This window comes from Natrix helvetica, assembly GCF_964273705.1.
Source record: "Natrix helvetica genome assembly, chromosome: 3".
NCBI classification, from domain to species: domain Eukaryota; kingdom Metazoa; phylum Chordata; class Lepidosauria; order Squamata; family Natricidae; genus Natrix; species Natrix helvetica.
The window spans coordinates 12,878,716-12,893,826 of NC_138549.1; the positions used below are offsets into that span (position 1 = coordinate 12,878,716).

General features: G+C 42.6%; 1 protein-coding gene across 1 annotated transcript in view; it reads right to left on the reverse strand.

Annotated features, from left to right (window-relative positions):
* Positions 1 to 2,066: 2,066 nt before the first annotated feature.
* The window catches only part of KLF12 (KLF transcription factor 12), a 221,737-nt gene continuing 208,692 nt past the window's right edge, over positions 2,067 to 15,111 (reverse strand). Inside the window, exon 6 of the mRNA XM_081949439.1 lies at positions 2,067 to 2,291. Coding sequence (XP_081805565.1) covers positions 2,110 to 2,291 — 182 coding nt within the window. The 3' untranslated portion in view covers positions 2,067 to 2,109. The remainder of the gene's footprint in view (positions 2,292 to 15,111) is intronic.

A 15,111-nucleotide genomic window follows, 5' to 3' on the forward strand; every position in this document is an offset into this window, starting at 1 on the left:
TTAGACACAGTGGCCCACAAAATGCTTACTCATTTACGTCAGTCTGCTCATCTGTTGTATCTAGAGCAAAGAAGCAGTCGTTTTTAGTCTGGATGACCAAAACAGGTGCAGTGGTTGGCATTTCTTAGGGGGATTTCAAGAGAAGGACGCCCACTTGTTCACTTCCTTCTAAAATCCTTTGGAATCAGTTTGTACCATCTCTAAAAATGGCTCCCTGACATGCACAGGGAACCATGGGCCCCATCACCCCCTACCTATTTCAGGAATGCCTGGCTGTGGTTGTTTATCTAACCACCTTGGCCTATGCCCAGCCCAACCCAAATTAACGATGACTAAGTCTCACTGGCCCCATATCGTAACTCCATGGAGTTCGTTTAAAATTATTCTTGCCAGACCTTCATTTTAGGAATGGGAAGTACTTTGAGAGCTCTTGAAATTCTCTTTCAATGCTCTTCTTTATTCTGATGCATTAAATTCCCTTTTGGTCACAGAGGATGTTCACTTCAAAACTTAGATGCTACAATCCTAAGCACAATTCTACCACAGGGGTTCAACTCAGTAGGATAATTTACACAGAGAGCGAGAGACACACACACACACAGAGCCTACACAAATTATAACATCAATTAATGGATGATCATGTGAGAGTGAACCATCAAGGACAGTCTAGGACAACTTTCTGTGGCCAACTCGCTGTGGGACAAAGGTTACACTAATTTCGTCAATAGGGTAGAATAGAATGATTAAAGAAAGGATACTGAAGGAGGGACAAGACGAAAAGTGAAGGACAAACATTGACATATTTTTTTAAATTGTTTTAAATAATTGAATTGTTGAATTGTCCCACAACGTTTTGTCCCAGGGTGAGTTGGCTGTGATGAGTTGCTCCACAGCGAGTTGGTCACAGGGAGCCATCCCATTCCGATCAAGGATCCACTCCCATAGAACAGAAGGTTTATTATGGCAATGCATGGGCAGGGCTAATCAACGGAGTTACTTCTCCTGTGCAGTTGTGAATCAGCTATTGAGCAACCCAAGAATAAGAGATGGCTGGTTGAACATCTGTTACTTTCAGGGAAATATGCGGAGGACCGATACATTGGTTTAGAAAGGGTGGGACCAATTTCGGTTTCTATTATGTGTCCATGACTGGTTTTAATGAACTCTTTCTATTACAGAGTAAGCAAATGGCTATAAAACGGGGAATTTCATACTGAAATATTACGGATGCCTGTTTTATAGATTCCAGCAAAAACAGAAAAGAAAAAAAAGAAGTTTTAGGAAGTTTTAGAAGGGTTAATGGCCTCTAAAGTCCAGCATAACAAGAAAGAGGTAAATATGTACAAATACCACCATCTTTATTGCATAAGTGTGCTGAGAAATCTTTTTCTTTTCACTTCAAGGAGCTTCATTTTTTTAAAAAAAATCCCTCCTCTTTTCAGTCTATTCAGCTGGCTTAGGAAATTGTTGGGCAGGATGATATTCTGCAGTGTTTTAACAGGGGGTGGGGGGGTGGGGAATGAATCATGACAACAACAACAACAACAACAACAACCAAATAAAAAAAATAAGAAGCAGCAGCAGCAGCAAATAAAGAGAAAGCTCTGGAGGACTTGTTCTTTTTCTACAGTTTATGACATCCAGTCTTCGAAAATAGCAGAAATTCTTCAGGAGAAAAAAAGTTGGGATGGTTGAGGGAAAAAAATAAAATACAAGCCATAAATACTTTTTTTTTTTGAAAACGGCGCGGTTTAGAAAATAATGCCCAATCTCGATGCATTTCGGCGTTTATCCTCAGCAAAAGATAATGCCTTGGGTCTGTGCTGGACAGCCTGCTTAAAGTGGGAGGGAAGATTGTAGCATTCTCGTTCCTGCTTCTTTGTGAATATGGGACAACACCAAATGCCCCTTTTGTGCTAACACCATCAAAACAGGATTCAGTCCTGCTGAATGCACTGTAGTTAAAAGAGACCAGCTCTTGAAATTTCGTAGGTATATATATATATGAATATATATATATATATTCACATATATATATATATATATATATATATATATATATATATATATATATATATGTATGTATGTATAGACAAGGTAGCATTTTTTTCAGACCAACATGTGCCTTCGGCGGTGCAGTGCCAAATGATCTGAGCGGGAAAAGCTTCGGTCACAGTCCGCACACTTGAACGGCTTCACTCCTGTGTGTTTGCGGTAGTGCCTCGTTAGTTCATCGGAGCGAGCAAATTTCCACGTGCAGCCTTCCCAGGTACATTTGTAGGGTTTCTCTCCTAGGGGAAGGAAGCAAAAGACAGAAAGAGGAAGAGGGATTTTATTATTGGACTCAGAGAGGGCGGTAGGTGATATCCTGAAAATCCAGAATGATCAGAGAAATGCAAGTTTGCATAGAGTTTAGTTATTTAAGAGACTTATATGTCCAGTGATCTAATGAGCTGGATCACAGTGAAAGCAATAGCAATAGCACTTAGACTTATATACCGCTTTACAGTGCTTTATAGCCCTCTCCTAGCAGTTTACAGAGTCAGCCTATTGCCCTCAACAATCTGGGTCCTCATTTGACCCACCTCGGAAGAATGGCAGGCTGAGTCAACCTTGAGCCTGGTGAGATTCGAACTGCCAAATTGCAGGCAGCCGGCAGTCAGCAGAGGTAGCCTGCAGTACTGCACTCTAACCACTGCGCCACAGTGGCTCAATAAGAACATAAAAACAATAAAAACCAACATTCAACTTTCCCACAACTCGTAGCATGCTAAAATAGCACTCCCAAACTCCCCAAAAACATAATTGTTGGGCTGCAGCCTCATCTTGTCCTAACTGAAAGCTAAAGGTTTCCCTCTCCAGTTGTGTCTTATTGAAGGGCGTAGTGCTCAACTCTGTTGGCTGAGCGAGCCAGTGTTGTCTGAAGACATTTTCCATGATCATGTGGCCAGCATGGCTATGCTCCAAAGGCTCATGGGATACTGTTACCTTCCTACCAAAGTGGTACCTATTTATCTATTTGTATTTGCATGCTTTAAAATTGCTAGGTTGGCAGGAGCTGGGACAAGTAACGGGACTTCACCCATTCCAGCTGACAAGCTCCGTGTCTTTAACTGCTGAACCATTACACACACACACACACACACACACACACACACAACACTTGGGGGTTATAGTTCAACAACCTTCCAAATTTGGATTTATGTTGCTATGACTCTGTTGTTGAGGTCAAAATCAGTTGCAATCCAAGGGAGATCTAGCATAGATTCCACCTATGTGATGGCACAGGAACCACAGTGGCGCAGTGGTTAGAGTGTAGTACTGCAGGCTACTTCTGCTGACTGCCGGGTGCTTGCAATTTGGCAGTTCAAATCTCACCAGGCTCAAGGTTGACTCAGCCTTCCATCCTCCCAAGGTGGGTAAAACGAGGATCCAGATTGTTGGGGAAAATATGTTGACTCTGAAAACTACTAAAGAGAAGGCTGTAGAGCACTGTAAGTCTAAGTGCTATTGCTACGTAGTACCATTCAATGTTGGAAAAGAACTGCAAGAGATCCATCAATGGAAACTCAACTGTTAGTTGGCTAATCCCAGCAACTTTGACCACTGACACTCTTGACTGGGTGGGTGAGAATTGCCAGACAATAGCATCTTGGACTTTTGGGTTGGGTAAGACAGGGAGGGCGAGACTCCCATATCCTCAGAAAAGTTTATGTTTTAAAGTATTCCCAGAGCTGCCTTCTGCTCTTCTTCTGAGTACACCCTCTTTCCCCCTTTCTCATGATTCCTGCTTGAATGCCAACAAAAGCTGGGCTGACAATAATTGAATAATCCAGATTTCCTCAAAACTTCAAGAATAATAAGCAAGAGACAGACTGGGATTTCTATCATTAGCATTGCACAACTGTCCCAGAGGGAAATAAAACAGTTGCTTCTGAGAACACCAATTTTAGTGGTGAGATCCTGGATTGAAATGACCACAATACATGAATAGTAGCAACAGTGTGGGCTGTGGCCCTGCCGTGGAGAGCTTCTCCTTCCCAATAGCCTAATATGGACAGATGGTTGGAATATTTTAATTTGTATCTGGAGGTCTGCGGCCCAGGGTGCAGGGATTTGGCAGCTGGAAGGAGAACAGGCCGAAACTCCATGACAGATGGCGAGCTCTTTTTGACATGTATTGTGACATACCCTCACCACAAACAGCTGGCCAGCTATGCCATACAAATGAATCAGGATGTCATATGACTTGGCGAAAGGTTCTTGTAGGATCTTTAGAGGCAACCTAAGGAAGGAGCAATGCAAATCAAGAGGGAAATATAAACACGAAGGTATCAGCAACTCAAGTATTTAGACTAAAATGATCAAATATCTTCAGTATAGATTATTTAATCTGATGCCCATCCATTTGTTCTTAAGTCAGAAAACTGAACAGCTTAGTCACTGCATAGCAGGGACTGAAATTAATGGGGGGGGGAGAGAATTAAATTTCCTTCAATTCAATTCATCTCTTGGTGGTTCTTTGACCACATCAATACAGATTTCATATCAATAATATTGTGGTGGCTTTCTGGGATGGTTTTTGACTTTCCTGGAGGTCTGATACTGTTGACACAGTAGTAACAGTAGAGACCTTCAGGTTTCTAGGTTCTATAATATCTCAAGACTTAAAATGGACACCTAACATCAAAAAATGCACAACAAAGAATGTTATTTTCACGCCAACTCAGAAAGCTCAGACTGCCCAAGGAGCTGCTGATTTAGTTCTACAGAGGAATTATGGAGTCTGTCATCTACATCTCTATGACTGTCTGGTTTGGCTCTGCAACCCAACAAGACAGACACAGAATTCAGAGGATAGTTAGAACTGCAGAAAAAAACAATTGCTACCAACCTGCCTTCCATTGAGGACCTGTACACTGCACAAGTCAAAAAGAGGGCTGTGAAAATATCTACAGACCCCTCACATCCTGGACAGAAATTGTTTCAACTTTTACCCTCAAAACAAAGCTATAGGGCACTGCACACCAGAACAACTAGACACAAGGACAGTTTTTTTCCTTCATGCCACCACTCTGCTAAACAACTAATTCACACAACACTGTCAAACTATTTACTAAGACTGTATTGTTCTTCTCATCTTTCCTATTACCAATCTCCTTTCCTACCTATGACTATAACTTTGTTGCTTGTAACTTTACGATATATATTGTTTTATTTTGTTTCCTAGTATGATTTATGTTGATTGCTAATTTAGCATCCTATGACTATCACTAAGTGTTGTATCTTGTGATTCATGATGAATGCATTTTTATGATGACTATGGTCATGATTTATCACTTATAGATTTTATGTACACTGAGAGTTTATGCACTGAAGACAAATTCCTTGTGCGTCCAATCACACTTAGCCAGTAAATAATTCTATTCTATTCTATTCTATTCTCCAACCGAGTCTCACCAGGCTTGTCTCTGCTTAGCTAGGGAGCCCCACAAGTTTAGTCAGATAGTGCTACCTGTTCACCAATATCTATCTAATCAATCATATGCTTAATGGGAAAGAACCAGTAAAGACTGAGTTCTTAACAAGTATCTTCCTATCCATTTGTCCCTATGGTGTGTGTGTGTGTGTGTGTGTGTATAGATGTCAAAGTGTTTGTCTGACAAGGAGCCATTGAGAGGAGCTTTTCTTCCCCCTACTCCCATGACCATCATCCCTGCCCTCTCCCTTCCCCCTCCCATGCACTCCTCTTTCCTGCCCTGTCTACGATTCTGGCACGTTGCCCCAAATCCATCAGTCGCTTTCCCATTGGTCCACTGGAGGGCGAATGTCACAGCTGGCTTTCCAGAGGAAGCTGCGAAGGAACTGACATTACAAACAATTGCCGCTCTAGGATGTCACATTCACTCTCCTTAATGGGCCAGACATTCCAGAGTTATGCTGGAACACACACACACCAGGGGTATCTTATCTCACCCCCTCAGTATTTGTTTCCAGAGGGTAAGTCATCTGTGCACCAAGTTTGGTTGAAATTGCTTGAGGCGCTTCAGAGTTATGCTGGAATATACATACATACCAGTGGTGGGTTTCAAATTTTTTTAGAACCTCTTCTGTACGTGTGGCCTGCTTTGTGGGAGTGGCTTGCCAGCCATGTGACTGGATGGGAGTGGCTTGCTGGCCATGTGACTGGGTGGGAGTGGCTTGCCAGCCATGTGACTGAGTGGGAGTGGCTTGGCAGTCATGTGACTGGGTGGGCGTGGGCAACTTGTAAAATGTGGTGAAACTCACTTAACAATGCTCTTGCTTAGCAACCAAAATGTTGGCTCAGAAATTCCGGCATTTGAAGCACGCAAGTCTTAAGGCTGTCAAGTTACAAGACCCTTGAACCCCTAACCCTTTAGGAAAAAAAAAACCAGGGGTGTTCAAACTTGACAGCTTTAAGATTTGTGGACTTCAACTCCCAGAATTCCCCCTCTCGCTCTTCATCTTGATGATGTGCAGACGGGAGGGTGGAGGGAGGTGGAACCGGATCTAAATGGCACGGTAGAGTTGTGGAACCTCTTCTATAGAAGACGTTAGAACTGGCAGGAACTCACCCCTGATACATACATATGTATGTACGTACAGCCATATATGTACTGTATGTCCATATATAACATAATAAAAATAAAATAAAAAAGATAGATTTATACTGGTCCTGCATGAAAAGCTTTATTATTTGACCAGATGAAGGCAGTTTCTCTTTTCCAACAGGGACCAGTGAAAAAAGCTCATCCACTTGGATAGGAACGGCCCTTCTTGGTGGTGGTTCTCTAGGAAGTTACACTTATATAGATTATGCCTGTATGCATTTAGTTTTCTGTTCTTTTATTACTACAGCTAGTTAGTACTACAGCTTTACTACAGTTATGGACACACCTATCTATGAGTCTGTTCAAATATTGTTTGAAAGCAATCCCTAATGCAAATCCTGAATTGGATGAAGAAACATGTCTTATCTGTCCCTACAACCTTACTTATCAGATCTCCTGAGGGAGTCCGCACACAAGACATGTGATAACTTGTAAGGTTGTTGTAACAGAGTAACCTTACGCTGGAGGTTCATCTGAACCCAAGTGGAAGTTCAGAGATTACACAAACTAGAGTTTATGAGAAATTCAGGTTTACAATAAGTGGATAGAGAACTTTGTCGTTGAAATTGTCAGGTTCTCTAGCCGCCTTTGCTACAGCTGAATTTATTTCACAAACAGATGGCCTTCTCTTCATTACATCGACATTTTGACAATTTAGTGAAGAAAAAAATGGTGCTAATGCTAATAGCAACAGCACTTAGACTTATATACCACTTCACAGTGCTTTACTGCCCTCTCTAAGTGGTTTACAGAGTCAGCATATGGCCTCCAACACGCTGGTCCTCATTTCATCGACTTCGGAAGGATGGAAGCCTGAGTCAACCTTGAGTCAGTCAGAATCAAACATCTGGCTGTGGGCAGAGTTACCCGGCATAAACTGGTTTTGGCTTATGAAATACATTTTTAGATCTTGTATAAAAATTTAGTTTAACACCTGAGGGAAGAGTATGGACTATTCTAAACCTTAACGGATTCCTTCCCATCCTTGCTAAAAAAAAAAAGTCTTTGTTTTTCAGGCTCAAAAAAGGGAACTAGAAAACGATGGGTCAGAGAACAAAGAAATGGCGAGGTGAAATAGATGCATATCACGATTGCCCTATACTAATAGTAAAGAAGGACTAGGGGTGACATGATAGCAGTGTTCTGAAATCTCAGGGGCTGCCACAAAGAAGAGGCAGTCAAGCTATTCTCCAAAGCACCCGAGAGTAGAACAAGAAGCAATGAATAGAAACTAATCAAGGAGAGGAGCAACCTAGAACTAAGGAGAAATTTCCTGAAAGTGAAAACAATTAATCAGTAGAACAACTTTCCCCCAGAAGTTCTGAATGCCCCATGGCTGAAAGTCTTTAAGAAGATGTTGGATAGCCATTTGTCTGAAACGGTATAGGGCAGGGGTGTCCAAACTTGGGAACTTTAAGACTTATGGAATTCTGGGAGTTGAAGTCCACAAGTCTTAAAGTTCCCAAGTTTGGACACCCCTGGCATAGGGTTTCCTGCCTAGGCAGGGGGTTGGACTAGAAGATCTTCAAGGTTCCTTCCATCTCTGTTATTCTATTTCGATTATTTCTATTACATCTATCTATCTATCTATCTATCTATCTATCTATCTATCTATCTATCTATCTTTCTTTCTTTCTTTCTTTCTTTCTTTCTTTCTTTCTTTCTTTCTTTCTTTCTTTCTTTCTATCTTTCTATCATCTATCTATCTATCTATCTATCTATCTATCTATCTATCTATCTATTTATCATCTCTCTCCCTCCCTCCCTCCCTCCCTCCCTCCCTCTCTCTCTCTCTCTCTCTCTCTCTCTCTCTCTCTCTTCAATAGGAAAATGTCTATGAAGATTCTCAGTCATCCAGTTGTACTTGTCCCAAAGGTTCTTTTCCAAAAGGCAACTGGATTTTCTTGTTTTTTTTCTTAGAAAACATTTCGCTTCTCATCTAAGAAGCGTCTTCGGTTTTGTCTGAATGGTGTGGAATGGAAGGATTTCCTTGCGATCATCCAGTGGTTAGCATAGATAAACCCCCAAGTGACTTCAACGATTATCAGAGAGTTAATGACTGACCTTCAGAGTACTAACAACTAGATTACTACAAGGAATATAAATCCTTCCATTCCCCACTATTCAGTCAGAACTGAAGAAGCTTCTTAGATGAGAAGCGAAACATTTTTCAAAGAAAAAAAAACAAAGAAAGCCCATTTGCCTTTTGAAAAAGCACCTTTGGTTCAATTCAATAGAAAGCTTTGAGAGCACACTTGCAGTACAACATGGCATAAACTTTTGCCCCGAGGAGAATTAACACTGAATTTTAATAAAAATTATGCTACGTTTAAGGCCAGGGTAGGTACTCGGCCTCACCTTCCCCTTCTTCCCTCTATTATCATGGCCACAACCCAAAAGAGGATTTATATTTTCATCACATGGAATACGCGATGCTTAATTCTATGCTGGATTGTGAGTCATATGTTTACACGTTCCAGAATTGGTTTTCCCTAGTAAATTTTTGGCTTTTCCTGCCAGAGCATTCCATTTCCCTTTTTTTCTTTTTTTCCTTTGCTACTGTGGGAGCAAGTGCCCTCTAGTCAGAAAGGAAGAGTTAAAAAAGAAAAGAATGAATAATAAAATAATATAACAGTGGCAGGAGTAGAATCCTTCCATCTCACTGCAACGATGACATTTTGCTAATGGATTAACGTTGAATTTTTTTATTATTATTGGTGGTCATACTTTGGCACTGATTTTGCCCCGTTTAATTTTTAATCTTGATTTTTAATTTTGAACGTTTAATTCTATTAGCTGGTCAAAGTCCAGCAATATATATGGAGGTTTCTCTGTTGAGTCATTTATTAAATCCTTCGCTTCCCAAGAAATCTATTGATGTCTGCCCTATCATAGACCCCCCACTCCCTTCCAAGGAAGGTGTTAGTCATAACACTGAGCCTTTTCATCTCCGGTCCCTGCCCACTGGATGGCTGCCATAAATGCATCCAGGTTTAAACCCAGGTCAAAATATCCTCCATATTAGAGGGCATGTACCTCTACTCATATCCTCTGAGGTCGCTTACCAATTTTTTTACTACCAGTTCGGGTGTACTCCTGCATGCACAGAAGCCTCCGGGAGGGTGGGTGGAGCCTCCCACCGCCTCTTCTACTGGTTCGGCTGAACCAGGCCGAACCGGCAGCAACCCACCTCTGCTCTGATATGCCAAACCATTTTGGTATTAACAAAAAAGGCAAGAGTCACTGAGAATCACTAAGTTGGTAGCCCATGGCGTAAAGGTAAAGGTTCCCCTCGCACGTATGTGCTAGTTGTTCCTGAGTCTAGGGGGCAGTGCTCATCTTCGTTTCAAAGCCGAAGAGCCAGCACTGTCCGAAGACGTCTCCGTGGTCATGTGGCCGACATGACTAAATGCCAAAAGCGCACGGAACGCAGTTACCTTCCTACTAAAGGTGGTTCCTGTTTTTCTACTTGCATTTTTTTTACGGGCTTTCAAGTTGGCAGAAGTTGGGACAAGTAACGGGAGCTCACTCCATCACCTTTCCGATCGACAAGTTCAGCGTCTTAGCCACTGAGCCACTGTGTCTCTTATGCCCATGGCATAAGAGCACCCAATTACTCTCTTTTTTTATGACCCTGTAGTCCCTATTTAGGGTATAGAGGAGGCGACTGGATGGAGCTGAGCATTTACTAGCTGGATGCCCTTCCTGACACCTATGCAGAGTTCACAGCAGATTTTTTTTTCCTTTGCACCCTAAGAGAGAAGCACCTGTCGCTATCTAGGATTGAACTCTCAGTCGTCCCAATGGGAAGCCATTGTGTTCACCACTAGGGCACCTCACCGCTCTAGCATAAGAGCATGCAATGCCAGCCCTTTAATATTGGCCGCACTGCCTGAACTATGCTCTTCTGGATTAGTAAAGGTGAAGATGCAATAAGGATGGGGCTCAGCAGCTAGAGCATAAGCTATAATAAGCCATAATTTGCAGGTTCAATTCCAAGTCAGTGAAGATCTTAGTCATTTCGGCAGCTATTTTTTATATAAATATTTAACATTTTCTTCAAACCACCACCAAACATGCCCACCTACTGAACTCCCATTAATTGCTGCTGTTAAGTGAAGTTCACCACACCCATTTTCCTCCCAGAGCCTAAGACAGCAGGATCAGACTTGGAACATGACCTTGGGTCTTAACGAAATTTAATCAAGGTGCGCAGCCAACTCAACGCACCACATGAAATCCAAAAGGCAAATATTTCAAGCCCCATGCTTGGCGAGTGGGTGCTCTCTTAAAAACGCTTATAGCTATGCAGGTGACTAACTGCATTCTGGGTCATGTCCCTAATTCACTCCATTTGGACCATAAAGAGAAAATAAAACCATGATTTGGGACATGTCTACGCAGGACTGGAGACTCTTGAGTATCTCTGGAGGGGGAATAACAAATGAAGCAGCTGCTATTGTTGCCACTTCTTCCTTCGCAGCTGAGGAGGACCACAACGCGGAGGTTTTGCTTGAGGTCAACAGCCAACACAAGGCAGCTCTTTCGGGTCTACCATAATAGCATAGGGAAGCCTGGGATGTATAGGGAAACCAGTATCCCCTTGGACTAGAATGATGAAGTTTTTTGTGACACGATGAGCTGTGAGGATGGAGACCTTTCCCCGGGGTTTCAATAGGACACTCTTCTTCCCTTGGCAGGAAAGAACCAGCTCTGTCCGAAGACGACTCCGTGGTCACGTGGCCGGCGTGACTAAATGCCGAAGGTGCACAGAATGCTGTTACCTTCCCACCAAAGGTGGTTCCTGCTTTTTTATTTGCATTTTTTACATGCTTTCGAACTGCTAGGTTGGCAGAAGCTGGGAATGTAACGGGAGCTCACTCCGTTACGCAGTGCTAAGGATTCGAACTGCCGAACTGCCGACCTTTCGATCAACAAGCTTAGTGTCTTACCCACTGAGGCACCATGTCCCTATGCTAAATATTAGGAGATTGGAGGAGTGGCGGTCCTTGATGCTTTCCAACTTTGGTTATTTTCTTGCAGACTTTTCACTACCCAAACTAGGTAATATAATCAGGGCTTTTTGAGACTTCTTTTAAACCAGTACAAAAGTCTTCAGGTCAAACTCAGCATGACTCAAAAGTGTGATGCAACCTTCTTCCAGGATGCAGATTTTCAACCCGTCTAGCCCCAAACGCATGGAATCTGCAGGTAGTTCCCCATCCAAGCATTAATCAGGCAACGCCCTACTTAGCTTCTGGGATCAGCCGTAGACAACTAAGTCCCAAAGAGGACAAGCTAATTTGAGGGATTGCTGTCCTGTTTTCTGCTCTTTTCTATTTCAAAATGGCTATAAGCGTTTAATAATTGTATTCAACAGGAGGTCTAGAACCCACAAAAAGTAGGTTATGGGTCACCTATAACCCCAGGAACATTAGGTTTTCCATTCTGTTAGATGACAAGGGTTCACACAATTTTAATGTAACACCCATAACTTACGATATGGAGAAAGTTTGGCTTTGGTGTTGCACTGCTTCTGGGTATAAATCAGAGGTGGGATATGCCCTGGATTGGGCGAACCAGTAGTGGCAGTGACGGGAGGCTCCGCCCACCTGCCCGGAAGCTTCTGCGCATTCACAGAAGCATAGTGTGAGCATGCGAACGTGTGTGTGCGCGCACAAGCAAACTGTTAGTAAAATAAATTGAAACCCACCCCTGGTATAAATCAATGGCTTAATAAATCCCACCTCCACCTGAACATATGAATGGCATCAAATGCCTCTTAAACTACATCAGTTTCATTACTTCGTTTCTCAAAAAGCCTTGATTCAACAAACTTTGACTATGCAAAATACGGGAGATGAATGGGCTGGGTTATCCTAGCTATTTGCAAAAATTACTGATTTGGAGCCACTTAGTAGCACAGAAACAACATAACATGCAAATAATTTTTTCTTTAGTATACAGGTATATATTAAGGAAGCCTGGGAACACTGTGTTCTAACAACAGGACGGTGCCTTCATCATCCAGCATTGTTGAATGTGGGGCAAAGTCCCAGAAGTTGTAACGATGACTTCTCTTCCTTGTTCTTTCGTTGACTCATAAGAAACCCTGAGTAAGTTATGAAACGATACATAATAAATCAGAAAAGGAAAGGAAGAATTCTCTACTGCTATACTCCTGTTGGGAAAAGAGTCACTTATACCTTCAGGGCCAATGCTCTTCCCACCGTATCTTTCCTCCGTTTTCTCATCCATGAGCTGAACTTTGGCTAACGACATAAATCCACCAAAGTTGCGCTTGAAATGTGGGAGGAGACACTATTCACAGGAAGAACTCACTTAGATCTAGAATTTTTGTCTTGAATTGGGGCAATTCGTTTCAAGTGAATCTACCAAGTAGGCTTTGAAGCCCCATCCATGCCAAGGTGCTGTATCTTAAAGGTAAAGGTTCCCCTTGCACATATGTGTTAGTCGTTCCTGACTCTAGGGGGCAGTGCTCATCTCCATTTCAAAGCTGAAGAGCCAGCACAGTCCTATTTAATATAGGCAGACCTTGACTTACAACAAGTTCTTTCAGTGACCGTTCGAAGTCACAACGGCACTGGAAAAAGTGACTTATGACCATTTTTCACCCTTATGACCATTGTAGCATCCCCTCGTTCACATAACGTACGTTGGGATGCTTGACAATTGGTTCATATTTATGTCGGTGGCAGAGTCCCAGGGTTGCGTGATCCCCTTCTTGTGACCTTCAGACAAGCAAAAGTACATGGGGACTTCAGATTCACTTAACAACCACGTTACTCACTTAACAACAGCACCATGGTGAGAAAAGTCATAAGATGGGGCGAAACGCATGGAACACACATCTCATTGAACAACAACATTAATTTTGGGCTCTGTTGTGGGTCGTAAATCAAGGACTAACTGTGTGCCTATTTTTGAGCCGTGGTGGCACAGTGTAGTACTGCAGGCTACTTCTGCTGCCTGCTGATTGCCAGCAGTTTGGCAGTTCGAATCCCACCAGGCTCAAGGTTGACTCAGCCTTCCATCCTTCGGAGGTGGGTAAAATGAGGACCCAGATTGTTGGGGGCAAGAGGCTGACTCTGTAAACCGCTTAGAGAGGGCTGCAAAAGCACTGTGAAGCGGTATATAAGTTAAGTGCTATTGCTAGAGCTATTTTGCAATTGTGAGTTGGCTGTGAAGGTCGCTTCTCTGCAAGACCAGATACAATTCATAAGATTTGTCTTGCTTGAGAAAGAGGGGGGGAAATGCACAGAAGACAAAATAGTTCTGAATCAACTTCCGCCTCTGTCTGCAAGTTGATGCAAAGTCCTCAGATTATACTGCAATATTGATTCAATCCTACGTGCTCCGCAGTTGATTTTTAAATACAGAGTTGCCAAGCTGGTTACCTGTTCAGGTATTCAGTTACAGCCCTGTTTCTCAGGTTGAATCGCTCTAATTCTAGATTACGCACGGGCGTCCTCTCCAGAGACTTCTATTGAGAAAGTCTGGAGGGTTTGAATTGAAAGACGAATTACTTGGAAAGCTACTTCAGTTGATCTAATTGCTCTCAAGACAATGACGCATTGATGTTTAGCCAATCCGAATCGCTTCCTTTCCGGGGTGGTGATGACATAGAAAGCCTTGATCGAAAGTTAATTTTTTTACCATGCCAGTCACCCAAGGAACAAGCTAAACACAAAACTTTGTTCTCCTCCCCAGGCATGAGAAAAATGATTGAGTCATGATAATGTCTTGACAAAGACAATAGCCAAGGTCAAGTCTTAAATGTGGGAAGGCACCTCCCTTTCATCTTAAAGCTTTTCTAAAGAGTCCCAACCCTTCGTGTCAGATTTTCCAGGGAGTCCCAAAGATGCTTCTTCAAGAGGCAATTGGACTTTCTGGTTTTTCTTTGAAGATGCTTCACCTCTCATCCAAAAAGCTTCTTCGGCTCTGACTGGGTGGTGGGGAAATTGAAGGATTTATACTCCTTGCAGACAGCTGGTCATTTGCATCCTTTTAGCGAGTTGTTGAGGTCACCTGGAAGTTTATCTGTGTCATCAGGGTAATGCAAATGGGCATGGAGCCTTCTTTGTTTCAACAGTTCCAAGAAGACTCCACATCCATTTGCACCACTCAGGTCACCCCGAAGACACAAATAAACCTCCAGGTGACCTCAATGACTCTCTAAAAGGATGCAAACGACCAGCTGTCTGCAGGGAGTATAAATCCTTCCATTCCCCTCCCTCCAGTCAGAGCTGAAGAAGCTTCTTGGATGAGAAGCAAAATGTCTTCGAGGAACTAAACCAGAAAGTCCAGTTGCCTCTTGAAAAAGCACCTTTGGGACACCTGTGACCTGGATGACCGTAGATATTTTCATGGCAGCTTTGAGAAAAGAAGGGCTGTCACCTCTTTTCTTCTGAAGGGGCCACTCCAGCACAAATCTTTTGTGTTTCTATGATATAACATT